This window comes from Myiozetetes cayanensis, unplaced genomic scaffold, assembly GCF_022539395.1.
Source record: "Myiozetetes cayanensis isolate MyiCay16 unplaced genomic scaffold, myiCay2020 scf6-25, whole genome shotgun sequence".
NCBI lineage: Eukaryota > Metazoa > Chordata > Aves > Passeriformes > Tyrannidae > Myiozetetes > Myiozetetes cayanensis.
In genome coordinates this window covers 22,283,203-22,302,475 of record NW_026087853.1, presented here as the reverse complement: position 1 = coordinate 22,302,475, position 19,273 = coordinate 22,283,203, and the positions used below count along the sequence as shown (strand labels likewise).

General features: G+C 38.8%; 1 protein-coding gene across 7 annotated transcripts in view; it reads left to right on the top strand.

The window, feature by feature from the left end:
• Positions 1-5,428: 5,428 nt before the first annotated feature.
• MIA2 (MIA SH3 domain ER export factor 2) overlaps positions 5,429-19,273 on the top strand; it is a 42,267-nt gene continuing 28,422 nt past the window's right edge. For 2 of the 7 annotated variants that reach the window (XM_050334848.1, XM_050334846.1), the window contains exons 1-7: positions 5,429-5,708; positions 7,175-7,308; positions 8,578-8,664; positions 8,990-10,802; positions 13,416-13,631; positions 13,789-13,889; positions 16,764-16,895. In XM_050334848.1, the coding sequence (XP_050190805.1) occupies positions 5,594-5,708; positions 7,175-7,308; positions 8,578-8,664; positions 8,990-10,802; positions 13,416-13,631; positions 13,789-13,889; positions 16,764-16,895 (2,598 nt within the window). In that variant the 5' untranslated portion in view covers positions 5,429-5,593. The other 5 variants (XM_050334849.1, XM_050334850.1, XM_050334851.1 and 2 more) reach the window with 5 other exon arrangements.

The following is a 19,273-nucleotide window of genomic DNA, read 5'->3' as shown; positions in this document are numbered from 1 at the left end:
CCACAGAAATAACTGACAACTTCAAGACTAAATGTGATGGAATAGGATTTATTTTCCGAGTATTTAGTGCAGATAGCATGGGGCAGGAAATTATTAAATTTCCCCCACCACCACTCAGTGGTGAGTTGAGATCAAAGGAAGAACACCTTGTTTTCATTTCACTCAAGTAGAACAAGGAACAACATTTTTCCCCTTTTCTAAGAAAGGAGTAGAGATACTTCATGTGAGTAGAGAACATACCATGTATGCTCTACACCTGTCTTGTGGAGTGCTTCCATCAGATGGTCCCTTCTAGCTTTAAGTATATTTTCAAATGCCAGTTGGTTCATTTTCTTAGAGCCTTTATACTATGCACTGACTCTGTACTTGTTATAATTTTCTTCGGTCCTGATGCACAGATGAAGTGGAAGTCTCCAAGAATGTGTTTTTTCCATGATGCTCCACTTGGAGTCCTTGTCAGCATAGATTTTATGCAGATGGTTCATTAACTATAAGTGGAAACATGACTTTACATAAAAGGTATACCTCTTCAGATTCCTGCACCTTTACTTAAGGCAATGTCTTTGTGCTTGGAACTTCTTTATATTTTATTCAAAGGAAACCTGAACATAAATTTTCCTGGAGAAAGTAGATATTAGTAAACTGAACACCGCCCTCCAGCAAAGTTAATTTCTGAAACCAGTAAATTTGCAAATAGATATATAGAGCATCTTTTATTTCTCAGGAAAGTAACGATCTTGTTTTTAGGTCCCAGTTACAATTTTAAGATTCAGGTTCAGCTACTGATTTTTTAGCAATTACTGTGGTATACCAGGGCAAACATTTGTTCTATTTATGCCCAAGATCTTTAAAATTAGTTTCCCTGATCAAAGAAGTACTTCTCTGAGACTAGTGGTGTGAGAGTAATATACAGAGACCTGTGTTTCGCTCTTTCAGACTTTTTTTCTCCTCTCATTCAGGCAGTTGTTATTAGGTGACAGTATTCTATTATATGGCAAAATGTGAGGCACTGAAAGCTTGGAAATGTATTCTGAAGATGCAAAATTATAAAAGTCAGAGGTTCTATGATTTTCTAGAAATGCACTGTGAGTTACGTTTGTAACTTTTTGTAATAGGGAAGCTTTATTTTGCTATTTGTTATCATAGGTGAAAAAGTTGGTTTAAGTCTGGATGATGAATGACTGTCAACCTGTTTATATTTTTCTAACTGGAAGCATGAATTAGTGCTACTTTTCTTCCTTTGACTTATTTTTTAAAGATACTGTTCAAAAAAACCTTTTTGGCATGACACTCGATCCAATGTAAAAGTTGATCCGTATTTTCAGCCAAACGTCCTAAGTCAAGAGAACTATATTGTTGAAGTGCTTTTTCTGTGGGCTATATTCTTACATATATTAGTGCAGTATTCTATACTGTGAAACTGTATTCTGTAAGGAACCCTTTGATGCTGTAATAAAAGCATAGAGATGCTGTATATACTGTTCTTATTATAAAATAGGTATTAGGAGACCTTTTACCAACTTTTAATTTGCTTTGGGATCTTTATTACTAATGCAGACACTGAGTGGTGTAGGAAATGCAACATCTCCCTTACTTATACCAAGCCATGTCTTAAAAGAGCCATCCAGTGTGCCATACTACTCAGATTATTTAAATTACACTGTTAATTCTGAGTTGATCATTCTGTGAATTTTAGTATAAGAGCCATAGGAATTTTAGCCACAAGAGATGTCTATCTTTCTAGCTCAGTAGTTACAGTCACTAAGGTGTCATTGCAAGTAAAAAGTTAATAGTTTCATCCTAATGAAAGCTGTTGGAAATAGCTCTTTTTCATTATCATTGTTTGTCTTTTAACGTGCAAAAGTACTCACGTTCATTACTTCAGTTCTACAGAACAAAAATTAATGGAAGTCTCCCTCTATCTGCTATAAAGCTTTCGACTTTGTCCTTTGGAAGCCAGCTGTAATAAACTCTATGAATCTTTGACTTTGAACCAAAGGTGATTAGAAGTTATGCTTGTATAGCATATGCAAGTATAGGATTTACACCCAGAAGCAAAGAATATTTGATATAAATATGACTTATTGTTGAAGTTACTAGAGGAACAAATAACAGAGATCAGAGCAGTGTTCATCAGCATTTAAGCCTTGAAGAATGGTTGTTGAGACTAAGCTACACAATGAGCAGTGCCCATAATAACTTGAAAATTTCAGATGTAGATTTAACTGAGTAGCTAGGATGAGCTATTTATTTTACCTCCATGTAAAGACTTGAAACTAAATTTGGATATCCGTAGGAAACTGTAGTCAGAGCTATTCAGAACTATTTTCACAAATACAGTAATAATGTGCAGATCTCAAGGTGTGGGTCTGATTGTTCTCCCACACAAACCTGCTTAAGTATGAAAAGTCAGAATACCTGACTTTTCCATTTTTAGGTGAAGGAGCTCCATGTTGCCAGGTTCAAAAAGGGACTCTTAACCTTTCTAGACCCACTGTTGGGTTTTCTCCCAGTGTTCCCTGGTAGGTGTGCAACACAATGAAAGACTTCTGACCAGTTGGATAAAAATGCTGTCTTTTTTTTTTTCTTTTGATTTGTTTTACACTTAGCATATAGAGAGTTCCAATACAAATTTCTTGTATGTTCCTTCTCACCAATGTGTCCCGTAGAGACTTGGGTATGAAAAAAAAAACAAACAAACAAATCTGTCCTACTTTCCTACTTAGCAGCTTCCTTTACATTTGTCATGTCTTAGCTGCTTGGCATTCCATTTGGCATCCTCTCACATCCTACAGATGAATGTAGAGAACATCAGGGAAGGTCCCAGATCACTCAGCCACTAAGCAATACAAGCTTCAAGGGAGGGAATGCTGATGCTGGGGATGGGGCAGCATTAAAGCTAGTCAGGAGTGACTGGGTGGTGTTTATAGTGTACTTTCCTTGGTGCACAAGGCACCCCAGTGCATTGCCTAACAGCAGAGTCAGCTGGTGTACTAGGTCATAGGATAGGCCTGTCTGACAAGCAGATCATGTGGCAAAGGAAGGGGCCAAAGTGTTAGATTGCAACTGGAGGACATGCCAACTGCTGTGATGTTTCTGTTTGCAGGCCACTGCTGCTTAATGTGACCGTGGCTCACCTTGTACCCTCTCTTTGCTGGCTCAGTAGATCAGACTAAGCACCAGTGTCTGGCAGGTTTGAGTTACAGAGCAGGAGGAAGGGGAAACTGTGCTGCAACTAGAATACAGCTTGGGTTTGGGGAAAGAGAAACCAGCAAATTCTACATGAGTCAGACTCAGGACTGAAGGAGGGGCAGGCCTAGTAGGAACTGTATGACTGCAAAGATCAGATTGGGAAGGAATGCAGATTCTTTGGGTGCTATCAAGAAGGCAGAGAGAAAAGGCTCCCTCATGCAGGAGAGTGGCAAAGGTGAAGTCTTTTTTGTTGGTAAGATGTACTGTGTTTAGGTCACCAAAGAAGTGTAGGAAAACCTTTGAAGCAAAGCTTGCTTCTAATGCAAACAAGAAGATGGGGACTCCTTTTTTTACAAGGAGTCACATGGAAAAGACAATGGATACAAGTTAATCCAAGGGAGATTCTGATTAGATAGAAGAGGAAAATGTTTCACAATGAGAACGATTGGCCATTGGAGTAATCTCCTCATGGAAGCGGTGTATGCCCAAATGCTGGACACTTTTAAGATTCATCTGGACCATCCTGTCTAGACTATGCTTTTGCAAAGACAGGTTGGACCATATGATCCTTGAGGTCCCCTTCCAACATGGTATTCTATGATTATCTGCAAGATTTCATTTATAGTACAACTTCACAGCATTATAAACATTTTACAGCTCTCTGCATAATTACTACTTTAAAGTGTAACCTGTATTTGAGAAAATATTATTTATAACTCCATATTGGATAACAGATTGCTAAGAAAGAGGGTATTCTTTAAAAAACAGGACATGTCATTTGCTTATGGTAGCATATGGATTTTCTAGTTGTCTTATGAGCCTGAAAACTGCCAAGCACCTCTAAAAGACTTTGGAGCTGAGTAAGTATTCCCCATGCTAAAGGATTTTACTTAGCATCTAATGCATGAGAAAGCTCCAAAAGTGTATGTGGAAAAAAACCTCTGGAGTTCCCAATGACCAGCTACAAAGTATCTAAAATGTATGAGTGCACACAAAATATAGCTCATTAAACAAACAAAAAAAAGCTAGGAAACTGTCAGCAGCTATATTAGCAATCATGCAAATCAATATAAGCATAACATTGATAGCTCATCTATTCATTTAAGAGTATAGAAATTCGGCAGAAAATACCCCCCCCATGCATTCCATCTGGTCCTTAGAGATCAGAGGGTCTGGATGTGGCTTGGCTTAATTTATGATTATAATCGATTTGGCAGTATAGTCATGTTCAGTAAGAACTTTCACAAGCACAGGTTCATGAATAGTTTAATTTACCAATCCAAAACTACAGTCCTATTGTGTCCAATAAGAACCTTTACTGTCCCAGATTCACACATAGTACTGTTTATTGAAACAACAGAAACACAGATTTGGAATCACTGTTGATAAATGTACTAGCTGTGATAGAGCTCTAACAATAACAATAATATTGTGCTCGCCCAGGTAATAATAATAATCCTACACATAAGTTTACTAAGCAGACATCCCTGCTGGTGAAGAGGGAGAGGAGAGTAGCCTGTCAAGTGACTCCCAGATCTTTTCAGGTCTTCCTCTTAACTAAACAAAACTTCTACCCTCCTTATATACAGCCCAGTCTTATTCTCCTCCTCCATCTTTACATGTAGCATAATCTAGGTGGAGAGTTGAGTAATATGGTCATATATATGGTAGCATGTACTTAAGTAATCTTACTAGCATGTGCAGGATATGCATTTTAATACTTAAATAACCCTTAATCAGACAAAAGTTACTTTTTTTGGCCACAGTGTCCTTCAAAGCTCTGGTCATATGACTTTGTTCTGTTCAGTTCTTCAGAGCCAAAACAGGATCATCCTACCCCCACAGGACCTCCTCCTTTGGCCAACTCATCCTTTCTTGGCATTAGCTATGTAGAGTTCCATCCACAAAGATAATGTAAAAGGTACATGGTGTAGGCTGTCTCAGCCCTTGCCTGGCTGCTTGGTCATCATCCCACACCATCTTAAAATCAGATGGAAGATGTACATTAAAAAGGCATTCATAATCCAGAAATAATCCTAATATACAACTCCTGTCATATTTCCCCAAGCACAATCTTCTACAAATGCAGAACAGAAGAATCTGTCTGACAGAGGCTAAATATTGATGTGACCAGAACTAGTTTCTGTATTCAAAGCCTCAGCCTAGCTATCAGAACATAGTTAATTATTAACGCATGTGTATAATCAGGACGTCTGACTCTGCAGATTGTTAGCAGGTTAGCATAGTGTACTTAGTGTTTAAGCAGATGAGAGAAGGAAAATAGGATTGTAAATTTACTTGCACTGTTTTGTTAGGCTAAGAAAAATAATGTAGAATATTCTTGCTAACGGCACATCTATGCAGTTTCCACAATTTCAGTGCATTCTGTATTTAATCTAAAATGTCAAGGATCTTGGACCAGAGAATTCTGTTGTTAGTAATTTCATTTTCAGCAAGTGTGCAGAGTACAAAGGTACTTTCAGAATGGAAGAAGTGTGGTGATCCGGAATGTGAGAGTAAGTAAAAATTTGGTTTTTTTCAGAAGGAGTCTGTGGTGTATATGCAGCTACTACAAACCATAATTTCAAAATTAGCAATGAAATGAGTGGAAAATAAGTAGCCATAGCAAATATTTGTTGTTAATATACAAAGTTTATGAGCAATAGGCTTAAACTTTTAAAACAAAAAGAGAAAAAAAAATACTTGCTGGATTGCTATGTAAGGATATATAGATCAAAGTTCAGTAAAAATACATTTGAATAGCTAATGTTTCTCAGGTTTCCCAAAATGGGCAGTATAAAACAACTTTAAAGTATTTTAACTCTTTTTTTTACAGGTACAAAATAAAATTAAAAAATATAAATAAAATAAAAAGAGTACATTTTAAACTGAAAAAGAAGACTCTAACATGTATTTATAGTACATTCATAGCCTATTCTGCCTGCAAAACCCTTTTTTTTCTACTGTAAGCAAGCTGTTTGGTTTGGGATTTTTTTTGTAATCCTTCTTAAAAAATACTCTCTTAATATATCCTCTTTACTTATTTTTTCTTCTTTAACATGAAGTGCTGTAAATAGCTATGTAGTTCCTGAGGAGTAAATAGCTCTGTGGGAGGCAGAGCCACTGAATCAGTGACAAATAATGTCCCATTTATTATCCATCGATTACCATTGTGAAACCTGTCATAATTATATGAAGCTGATTCTACGCTGTTTCCCTCGGGCTGGCAGCCTTAAGTGTTGCATTTTCAATGTAGATAGCTTTTCCTGAAGTGGAAGAGACCTTAGATTTCCTCTGGTGATGGATTTTTATTTTCTTGTGGAGCCATACCAACTTCCATGGGTTCTGGATGTTCAGAGAAGTCTATCTTTGGGGAACAGCACGTGGAATGGGCTCCAAACTGACCAGAGCACATCAACAGTGCTTTCTGTGGGGAGACAGTGGTGGAGACAAAGAAAATTTAAAGTAATTCCACCTGAATTGGAAAATTTAGTCTTAACAATGTGTTTAAGATTTATATTGCTTAAATTTACTTATTTCCTTCATAAGATAAATAGAGGACAAAATCCCTGAAATAATACTAGATTTAACTTAGAATTTCTAAAATATAAAATTATAAGTGTGTCTGGGAAATACTTTTTAACTGTTCAGATCCAGCTTTAGTAGTTAAATTTGCTAATTCTGCATAGACATTTAAGCATTGAAACTTTGGCTGAGCAAACATTGGAAAATGTCCACATAGGACAAGAGCTTTTCCAGTTGATGTCTGCAGTAAATAGGAAAGAAAACAGGATAGGGCTGCTTTTCCCGTTAGTTGCTTTCCACTTGATGATACAAACTGATTAGTATAATAACAGAGCACATACATTAAAATGTTTGTTAATACATCAGTATTTTATATATCGGACTTCTTCAGTAACCTGACTTCAGACAAAATGGCAGCTATACTTATTTGTTTCCTTTTTTCTACATATTATTCCAGAGGCAATGAGCCGAGTTCAAGCCATTACAGACTATTTAGGGCCCGATTGCCGGTATCTTAACTTCAAAACAGGAGAAGAAATAATGGTATACTCCAAACTTTCCAGGGAAAATGAAAACCTGTGGACTGGAAGTGTAAGTACTTCAATCCGAAAGACTTTCCCTGTAAACATTTTAGGTAGTGTAATAATAGCATAACAACTGCAGTCTGCTTGCTTCTAAAGATTTTCTACCTTGTTTGTAACGTCAACCAGTCCTGGATCAATACAGTATTTGGGAGATGGGTCATTGTTGCTATCTTTATACGGAAAGGCAAAATCAAATCTTGGCAAAGATCGCTCATGAAGAAACAAAGTCAAGATGAGAATACAAGTTTTCTGACTCCTTCATGTTATCATTTGGCTGTAATGATTTCATCTGGTTCCCTTAAAAACCCTCAGGTCTATCAGGTCAGGTTCCTACCTACAGGTAGGTAAGAAACACAGTATTGGGACCTGACTTCACAGGTCAGTGCTTAAGGAAAGTTCACTGAGAAGTTATCATGCATATTTAATGATTTGGAACAATGGACAACACAGTTAGAACAGCCATTTGAGAAGGAATAGATGCATTTATCCAAATCAAGTTTTACTGCTAGTAAAACTGTGGAAGTACTTCAAAAGTTGTTGGTTTTTGTTCATTTTTTTTTTGTTATTCTTGTTGATAAATGATCTTTCACATTTATTGTTTAACAATTAAATTCTGTCTTACTTTTTTTTCTTTCAGGATTATCTTTGCAGGTACCTCACTATTCCTTGCCTTCCACAATCTATTCCTCCATTAAAGGCTATCTGCAATGATTTCATATAAAGCTAGCTGTTGGTTTCTTGGCCAGAAGGACCCTTACTTGATTCTTTTGGACATTATCATTAACTTATTTTCTGCAGTGTTGCCATCTTCATGGCCATTTTCTCTTCAGCTGCTTGTACCTGAATGTCACATCCTACTTTTCTTGTAACTTACTACGGGTCATTAGTTATTAAGTCATGACTTTTCTCCCACTTGGGACAATGGGAGCCAATTTTAGTAGGAGCTGGTTGCGACCATCTGCGCACACAACACTGTCTTCAGCTGAAACAGTTCAAAGGCTACTGCCTGGGTTCTGCACAAAGAGATATTCATAAAAATAACACAGAAAATAACAGTATGGAGTAATACACTTCCCCTTGCTTTCTGAAATGGCAAATGGAACATTTCTGTGAAGGAAAAATAAATTAAACCAATCTTCTGATGAAACAGAATGAAGGGGATGGGGGCAGTTCTGTAAACGTATTGCTCATCCATGGTTTTCTAGGACATATGCAAGCACCTAACATATTTATCACTGAAGTTTAAATGCTCTCATTCCTTTTATATTTTTTACAGAAAGGGAAGGATTTTGGATACTTCCCAAGAGATGCTGTGAAGGTTGAGGAAACTTTTATTGGAGAAGAAGTTGAAGTGCTCACTAAGGTAAATCAACATCACCAGATTTTCCAGTGTAGTTTACAGCAACTGAAAATCTAATATCTGGTAAGAAAATCAAGTGTTGATGCATATTTTATTCCAGATAATCCAAAACATTTGTTTTTACAATTGCTCCATTTGCATGGTTATTGTCCTCTAAAATTTTTATATAATTCATGATACAGAACCCTTAGGAATAATACAATTAATTATAGTTCTTTGTGTAAATTTATAACTATACAGAAAGAATGAGAATATATATTGCTGTGCTACACAGTGCTATAGAAAATTACACATTAAACTATTTTAAAAGTTAATATTATTCTTTTAGGAAACAGATTTCCTTTGTCTTCATGAAGATAAGTATGTTTTTGAAAATGAAGATAGCACATTATATGATCACAACAGAGAAAGTGAATATTCATTGTCTGATGCAGAACCAAAGCTGCATGAAAATGAAGCCTTAAATTATACAAAAGACTCCATACAAAACGAAGAAATAATTGAATCAGTTTCTGAAAATGATTCTGAGGAAACTCGAGCTCAAGAGTCTGCAAACAAAAAGTTGGCTAGAAAAGATGATACTGAAGAGCCACAAATGCAAAATAGTCTCCCACTAGAACCCATTCAAACTCAGTCTAGCTGGATTTCAGGATGGTTCACCACAGAAAGTAAAAATGATGAAGAGCCCTTAGAAGTTGTTACTGAGTCTTTAGAAGAAAACAAATACCAAGGGAGAAAAATAATGGTAACAGATGAAAATGACGTACAGGAGCCAAATGATAAGGAGGAACAAGAACCCCCAGCACCTGGTTGGTTTCAAGGTGGACTGACGAACTTTCTGTATTTTGGTGAAGAGAATGAAGATGTAGATTTGGCATCAGAAAAAAATGATCCAGAAATCCATGATGTTTCTGGTGTGCCTGAGCATTCCAATACTGAACAAGAAACACCAGAGTTACTGTCAGAAGAGGAAAAGAGTGAAAGTCAAGAATCCAAATCAAATTGGTTTAATTTGGGTTTAAGTGATGTTCTTAATTTTGGCCATGCTGAGAAAGATACAATTGCTAGAGAGGACCAGAAAAATGGAGAAACAAAGGATGAAGCAAATAAGAATGAGGAAGAGCAGACTTTAGACCAGAAAGAATCACATATGGACAAAGAATTAAAGGAGACAGCTAAAGCAGTGACAGATGAAGACGAAGAGAATTATGCACAAGAAATAATAGATTCACACAGTAACAGGCCAAATCCTGAGGAGATACCACCAGCAAGCGTACATACTCTTAATGACACCAAAAGCACCTCAAATAGCACAGAATCCTCTTTTGATATACTAACAAGTGACAAAGAGAAGCCAATTGAACCTTATAGTTCAGAAGAAGACTTGGTATCTGAAAGCCAACTGTTGAAAAACACTGAAGCTGAAGAGAGAAATCAAGAGTCAGAAAGCAGAAGTGGCCAGTCAGGTTGGTATACAAATATATATAATAGTTTTATTGATTATAATGTGGACACACATGATAATCAACAGGGACATGAATCAATTGCATCAGATCAGATTTCTTCTTCTCCTAGCCTACCTCCAAATTGTGATCCCTCAGACATAAAACATACAGAAGAAAAGCCCGACATATCTGAAGAACAGAGCCATTTCTTCTCTTTCAGTCATTTTGCAGACATACTGAAGTTTCAGAGTTCAACAGCCAAAGAAGAGCAAGTGCAGAGTTATGGGGAACTACCAGGAACTGAAAATAATCATCTGGGCATCAAGAAGACTCCATGTGGCAGCAAACCAAGTCTTAGTCTTATAACATCTGAGAAAGACAAACCAGACCAAGGTTGTAATGCAGAACAAAATTCAGCATCCAAAAGCCATTTCAAAATGGATAATGATGTAAAAGAGGAAATTCACAAACCAGAGAATAAAAATGACCCACTGGGTTTTTACGAAAACAACATCAAAGATTTCAGTCAGGATATTTTTAATGATCAACATAATCAGAAACCTGGGGAGTCTCAAGAACTGACTCCAAACCAACCTTTCTCTCCTCACCCCTCATCTAGTGGCTTTGGTTTAACAGGTACCAAAATGTCTGAAGAAACTGGCCATTTGGAAGACACGTGGAGTTTCAGAATGGAAGGTAAAAACTGCTTGCAGAGAAGAACTAAGCTTCCATAATAAAAAAAAGGCCTCGGTAAAGCCTTGATAAAATACTGCAGGGAAAAGAAACTGAAGGCACTTCAAAACAGAAGGTTAAAAATAAAGAATCAGGTAACAGTAATGCAGATACCTCCAAAGAGACTGATCTTTCTCTTCAGCTGGCAGTGACAAACAGGGCAGTGGAGGAAAAAACTGACAACAAAATCTAGCAACCTAGTAGAATATTCAACAGCTCTTGATGCTCCTACTGATAGCTTGTCAGAAAAAAGCAACAAATTGACCAAATTCCTATAAACATGCAACATCATCAGAAAGGTGAAGCAGAAGCAACATGGGAAGATTCATATTCCCAACATCAGCTTCTGTTACCAGAGGATGGACAGTCTTAATCCTGATCTTAGAAAGAAATATAAAAATTACCTGTGATACAGTAAAGGAAACTATTATTCTGTATCTTTAGATTTTAGGCCCATCAATTCTAGCTATTATGACAGTGCAAGATACAAAAGCATAGAAAATAGATCTGAGTTTTAGAAGGCATCATCAAACACTACTTCAAAAGGCAAAGTAATACCAAAGTCTTCAGCTGAATCCAAGTCCAAAAAAGTATTTACAAAGACAATTTACCAAAAAGAAAAGCAAAAGTCATGTGATATTAGTCTGATCAAATGCGACATTTTACCCTAGAAGCCCTCTAAAATATAAGACATTTTTAAAGAAAAAATTGATACCTAATGTCTCCTAAAACCCTCAAACTAGAAAGCCAGACTGCTATTAAAAAAATTAATTAAATCCTGACAACCTGGGATTGCTCATAAACCTGGCTGATAGAGTGTATGTTGAAAAACAAGATACTGTTGTGAACAAAAAGATGGATAATTCTGAAAAAAAAAGATTGCTCCTACTAAAACTAGTTAGAAGAAAAAAAGAAAAAAAATAAAGGATCTGAAAATCAGAGAGTAAAGGTCCAGAAATATAAATAATACTGGTTATATTCTAGCAGAAAGAGTTCCAGTAGTATTTTTAACAGACCACCAGGGTTCTTTGCAAATATATTTAGAAAAACTAACAATTAAACCTGTCAAAAAAAGTCTAAGCATACATGTTTTGTCAAAAAGCCAAATGAAAATAGAAGTGACACTAGGACTACTGTCACCAGTATATTTAATAATGCACAGAATGATGAAATGGAGGTAGGAGCAAAGGAATCTGAACAAGAAAAGATAGTACTAAATGTGGAGAAGGTGCAGAAAATGCTGAAATCGATTTAGAAATCATGTAAGAAAAATTTGGGGAAGGACAGCTTGGCATTTTGGAAAAAATACTGGAAAACAAAGAAACTGACAAAATCACAGTAGGGTGAACAGAGTTCATGTCCCAAAAAAAAAAGGAAACCCATGCAAATATTGTATGATGAACAGATTTACCAAACACATCAATAACATTTCAACAATTTTATTTGAAGTTAAAACAAAAAGTTCCCTCTGTGAGGGAAGCAAACTGCTGCAGCTGCATCAACTATTTGAAAAGATTCATCATGAAATCACAGCTTACTCCACTAAAGATAATACTAGGCAGAGGTCATTATCTCTGCACAAAAGGGGCACAATTTTGACACTGGGCCGAGAAAATATATGGAAAAAAGGAATGTTCTTCTAGAGCTGGCAGAGCTTTTGTCTGCTATACAATTAAGTGTGCTGCCCAAACTGCAGCTAAAGTTACTAGACTAATGTTTCACTAAAAGTGATTTAGCAAGAACAAAATATCCTTTGTTGGCAGAAAGAAATACAACAGATACAAAGCTGTCTCCTTCTGGTGATTTAAAATGAAGAGATAGTGAGCCTAACTCATACTAGTTAATGTCTGTCTGATTCATGATGTTTTGATGATCCGATAATACATGTTGAGTTAATATAATTGTATCCAGGCAATTACTTGTCTTGAATTTTTACTACTGGACTATTTGTGATGCGTATCTTTGGTGTACTGCCTTGAAGCATAGAATTAAATGAAACAATTCATAATTTTATTTTTTTTCTTCGTGGGTAAGCAAGGTGTGCGGTTTTTTTTGAAAGCACTACTTTATTGACTTCAGGCAATTTACTCCAAGTCACTAAAACTGAGGCAGCCAGTTGTCTTCAGTCATAGTCCTGCATGAATATTCCTGTGGTTCCTTGTATTTTGCAGTGAAGCTTGTTATCTTGTGGGAAGTCATTAATCTTTAATCCTACATGGCATTTTTAGTTGTTCTCCTTCTTGTATTTGGATACAAAAAAGAGATCTACTAATCCTGACCAGGGAATCTATATGCTATCTATCAAATCCTGAACATTGATTTTTAACTCCTTTACTACAGTACAAGTTTTGCTTAATGATCTCTAAACTCTGAGACCATTATTTGAATAGTGTTTCTTAAATAATTTCTTAATCATAAATCTTAGCATATTTACTTTAATGTGGTACTCTAATGTTTGGCTTTAAACTGAGAAAAAAAAATTAAAATCTCTGTAGAGGTTAATATCTTATTGGAGTACGTGTGTGTAAGTTGAATCCTTGGAAAATAACCATGATTTCCCTTTACATTAATTTGCAGGAGTAGGCAGAAGAAAGCTACTAGAAGAAACACCAGAGAAGAAACATGAAATGAATGTAGCTGTAGATAGTGAACTTGACAGTGACCAAGATTCAAAAGGAACAGCCATTGCTTCAGTAAATTCTGAAATAAAAATGGACAGTTCAGTAGCTGACTCTGTATTTGATGTCGAAAAGCCTTTCTCAGATGCCGTCCAGAACTATGTTCCAAGTAATGGTAAGTGTTGAGTTTCTTAATTTTAAGGAAAATAAATTTGCAATATTAAAAAAAAAAACCAAATCACTAAAAAACAGTTGGAATAACATGAAGCTGACAATTGTAATGTAGAATCTCTTTTTTGTTTGTTTGGTTTTTTTCCTTATGATCAAACTAGAAGGAGGCTGGATATATCAAATACTACTCTGTTTGAATGCTCTGGAGATCAGGGAGTCAATGAAATCTGTATTGTCAGCACTGATGACTATTATCCAAAAGGTAAGAATTCTTTCTGTGATATAGCATTGACATTAGTGCAAAATTAAGCCAGTTACAGGTTATGTTCAGCAATGAAGCTCCTAAAAAGAAAAAGAAAAGGAAAAAAGAAAAAATCCTTTTTAAATAAACCTTCTGCAGTTCTTTGCTTCCACAGTTATCTGATGTCAAATGAGTCAAAGATAGCTCAGGAAAATGTCAGGTCAGCTGCTGTTCATCTGCCTGTTTTTTGCAGTGCAGAATCTGATGAACGTAGGGTGTGAGGAGATTTTTTGGTGTTGTTTTGTTTTGTTTTGTTTTGTTTTTCAGAAGAGCCAGGAAACACCTCACTGGTATTTTTAAATTTGAGTGTGTGTTTGTTTGTTTGTGGTTTTTAAAATGAAAATAATAGCTCTCTCCAGTTCCCATGGTAGTACTGATTAAATTTGCTGGACTTAGAGCTTGGGTCAGGATGAGTAAAATTACCAGAATACTTCCATTGTTTTTAAAAAGTATTTTCAAAACCCTGAGTCCCAAATATTCCCCTAGTTTGTAATTGCATTAAAAATACTTTTCTAAGCAAATACACAAAATACAAAATGGGGTTATTATTGCTATAGGGATGTCTTAAATATCAAAACATATGGCAGAGTGAAGGTGGACCTTTAATGGATGCAACTGCACAAGAAATGATGCTGCTAGAGAGAAAATGGGGTTGCACTGTCTCCTCTAAACAGAGAAGTAGTATCAGGAAAAATGCTATATGGTAAACTGCATTAATTTTGGTGCTTTGGTTTAACTTTGTTTAGATTGGGTAACTGTTGGGTAAGTCTAAGAACCACATAAACGTGTTCCTGATTTACAGTGTACTTATAGGGTTAAATTGCAGTCTAGGATGATGAAAAACGAAGGGCTTTTTTTGTCATGACCCAGACTGGATTGCAGTGCTCACTGATAGTTCGCTACTACGGCCAAACTCATTCCCGTGTTGTTTGATTCGGCTAAAAAAGCCACTTCCACCTTTTACCTATCCCAGTCCCTTAGGTGGTACCGGCTTCACTCGGCAAGTCACTCGGCTTGCACTGTGGAAATTGAGTTAGCACACGTTATTAAAAAAAAAATCATTAAAAAAAGTTAAAACAATCACAAACATAGAGTTAGTCTTAGTGAGTAAGATGGAGAGCGATCCTCTGCCACGCGCCGTTGCACTTGTCCCCTGGCGCAGCAGCAGCCCCGGAGCGGTCAGTCTTTGGCAGACGCGGGGCAGGCGGTGACGCCCCAGCCCTGCCCCACCGGGGCTGCTCCACCTGCCGCCCCCGCCCCGCCCGGCACGGACAGCCCCGCGCCCGCTGCGGGAACACGCGTGCCGGGTGTCCCGGCGGGAGTCGGGCCCTTCCCAAGCCTTCTGCTCCTGGGAACACCCGCCCGCGCTCCGGCGCACATGGAGGCGGCGGGCGCCGCGCGGGAGGTGAGTTTTCCTGCGCGTAACTTTAGGGAGGAACAGGAGCGGATTCCCGCGGGGCCTCCTCGGTGCCGGAGCACGGCGGTGAGGGGAGCTGCCGGTCCTTCCCGGCTGCGGCCCCCCCGCCAAGAGGAGGGTCTGTCGGGAGAGGTGCCGGAGCCGCCGCTGGGCGAGCGACCGAAGCCGGGTCCGGCCCCGGCGCTCCCACCTGCGCCGCGCCGCCCCCCCCGCTCTCCGCGGCAGCGGTGGCTCCTTCCCGCTGTCCCCCCGTCCCGGGCAGTGGTACGGGCCGGTTGTCAGGCGGCGGGCCGGAAGGGGCGCGCGCCGCCCGCGGGAAGATGGCGGCGGGCGGCCGCGGGCAGCCCGGGCCGGGCACCGGCACCGCCACCGGCACCGCCACCGCCGCGATGTGGCCCGAGCTGCGGGACAGCGCCCGCCGCTACTGCCGGCTGGCCTGGGAAGGGGCGCGCTGGGTGAGCGAGGGAGTGGCTGCGGGGCCCGCCTCCGCCCGGGGGAGCAGGGGCCGTAGTCTTGTGCGGCGGGGGGCTCAGGCCGGGGACAAATCGAAATTTACAGCACAGGGACATGTTTTTAAGCACGGCTCACATGTAGTAAGCGTGAGCTGCATTGAGCACGTTGTATCTTTGAGCAAATAGTGAGACCCATTTACAAATAAAATGTGAGTGTATTTAGTGTGTTTAAAATTCGTTAAATCACTGACGTGTCCAAGTATGTTATTTTAGCATGAGGTTGGCTGAACAGGTTTTTCCACCAGAAAATTATGAAATACTTACTAGTATTGATTCTTCCAACAGTGAAACGTGTAGACAGCTCAAAGGAGACTTGCCTGAAAGGCTCTTACAAGAGAGCTGGAGAGGCACTTTTTTACAAGGGGCTGTAAGTGATAGGGCAAGGGGGAATGGCTTCAAGCTGCAATAGGGCAGGTTTAGATGAGACAAGAGGAGGAAGTTCTTTACTCAGAACTTAGTGATGAGACACTGGAACAAATTGTCAGAGAAACTAGGGATGCCCCAGCCCTGGAAGTGTTCAAGGCCAGGCTGGATGGGGATTTGAGCGACTTGGTCTTATGGAAAGTGTCCCTGTCCATGGCAGAGGGATTGTAACTATGTGACCTTTGAGGTCCCTTCCAACCAAAATCATTCTGTGATTCTATGATAATGGTAGGTTAAGAAGGAAAAGTTTTCAAAGCTTTATCTATTCATTGTCATACTTTGTTGGAACTTTTTCCTTCTTTTTTTTAATTTACTTGGTAAGTCTATAATTTAAAAATCAAATGCTTCTGTTAACCATTTTTTCAGAGCTTTGGGAAAAAATTAGATGTAGAAGCCTTGTAAGTAAACTAAGTCAATATGTAATGTCTATTTCTGTTGAAAATATTAACCTCTTTAGCTGAAGCTTTTTACTTTATTTTTCAGGTTGTGGCTTCACTACCTGAAGATATGAGACCTGGCCCTGATCTGTATGGTTTCCCGTGGGAAATAGTGATTTGTGCTGGCATTGTTGGAGTGTTTACAATTCTTTTGTTCCTATACAGAAGTTACCAATCAGTAAGTGTTTTTGTTTAATCCCAGATGGCAGCTAATCACCACACAGCTGCTCTCTCACTCCATCCCCTGCACAGGGATAAGGGAGAGAGTCAGAAGAGTAAAAGTGAGAAAACTCATGGTTTGAAATAAAGACAGTCTAACAGGGAAAGCAAAAGCCACGCAAGCAACAAAGCTTAACAAGGAATTTATTCACCACTTCCCATGGGCAGGCAGGTGTTCAGCAATCCCCAGGAGAGCAGGGCCCCATCACACATAACGGTTACTTGGGGACACAAACTCCATCACTCCAAACACCGCCCCCATCCCACCACTTCCTCCTTTCCCTCAGCTTCGTATGCCGAGCATGATGCCATATGGTGTGGGATATCCCTCTGGTCAGTTGGGGTCAGCTGTCCTGGCTGTGTCCCCTCCCAGCTTCCTGTGAACCTGCAACCTCCTCGCGGGTGGAGTGAGAACCAGAAAAGTCCTGGACTCTGTGTAACCACTGAGCAGCAATAACTAAAACATCCATGTATTATCAGCTCTTTTCAGCAAAAATCCAAAACCCAGCTCCATACCAGCTACTGTGAAAAAAATTAACTCTATCCCAGCAGAGTAAGCAAGTTATGTGCAGATATGTAGAGTGCATTAATGGTTTGCACTCTACTTGTTATCCTTTTCAAGATATATAATGCTTCATATGTATAATGGTGTTGTGATTGAATTTAGAATCCCTCTAAAAGAGAAACTGAAGAGTCTGTTCTGTCAAGATGTTAAATGTTTAGGTACGTACTGAGTGACTGTTGTCATAAGAGGAAATGAAAGGAAACTCGATCCAGTAAGGCCTCCATTTCCCTTTTCTATTTAATTTCTACACCAGGCTTTCAAAGACAGCCCTTAAATTATTTTCACAGCACACAGATGTCTTCCCCAGGGTGTATATTTACTGTGTCTATTGACCCTGGCCATAGCCAGACCAGCTCAGGTCTTTCAAGGTAATTGTAAGCAAAAACAATCTATGTGGTTTCCCATCAAGAAGGGCACTTTAAAACTCTTTGGACAGTGAGCTTGATTTTGTTTATTGGAACACTGAAACAATTTTACTGCATGCTTTTTGTGAGCAGTAATGTGATGATTTCGAGAATTGCAGTACTGAAACTTTTTTAATGCACAAATCAGATTATATTTTTGAGGTAATGGCTTTCTTCTGTTGTGAGTAAGTAAGAATCTGACTAATAACATGTATGCCTACCATACTTCTTGTACTAAGGAGACGGGGTCAGTATCCATAACACAGTATTTAAATTTCTTCCCAGTTTTTGCATACTATCTAGTCTGAATGTGATTCTAGTGATAGGTATAATGACGCTTATGTTTGAAGATGTGTTGCACAACCATTTAGTTTTCAGGTATGAGCAACTGCATTTTTAGGGTTTTAACATCAGGTAACAGATTGTCTGTGAGGGGATCTGTGTATAAGTTAATGTAACTATAACTTGGGTAATACCTTTGGTTTTCTAGCAGCATCCCTTGAGATGCTTCAACTGAAATCACGCAAGCATCGAGCTCTGGTATTGTTTTCCTCCTGCACGTCACTTAAGGCATTAGATATTACAGAAATTATGGATAGTTTTTTCAGTCATCCATACTTGCAACTGCACTGACTGCTCTTTGGAGAATTGATGATTACCTAAAAGTAATGGGGATTAGCTTTGGGGATGATAGGATAAAAGTATACTTACGACTTTCTCTCCCTTTTTTGTTACTTGGACTACTTAGCCATCCCATGGCTTTAAATGAGGAGGAAACAGGGAAGATCTGAGGGACTTATTGTTACAATAGACACATGATCCAGGCCTAGCCTTGAGAGAAATGCTATGTTGTAATGTTTTTGTGGGTCCAGCCAAGTTCTGCATCTCTTGCACACACCCTTTGTGATAGATTTAGTCCGGAAATCTGTTAGATTTTTGATTCTAGGGCACTAAACCCTACGTGGCAGCTGCTGACTTGGCACTTCCCACTGAGTTGCATCCGGGCAGGATGTTCATGAGGTAGTACCCCTAATGCAGCTCTAACTATTCTGTGTTAAAATGTGTGGGGTTTTTTTGCAATAGGAAGTTGGGGCTGGTGTATGGAGCTTCCCCCTTCCTTCCCTTTCCTGCTCTTTTGACTGTACTTGTCCACTACCACTTTGTACTGGCAGTCATGGTTATGTGATGACTATCCAGAAGTGTGTTATTAAAGTGATCCAGGTGAAAACTAACGTTCTCTCCCCTCTTCTCTCTGATAAGAGTGGGAGAGGGATGGGACAAACACACAGACATGGAGGGGGTAAGAGCAGAAGATATGATTGCCCATTTTTATAGCAGCCTGTATTTATTTTCCTTTTTTAAATTCCA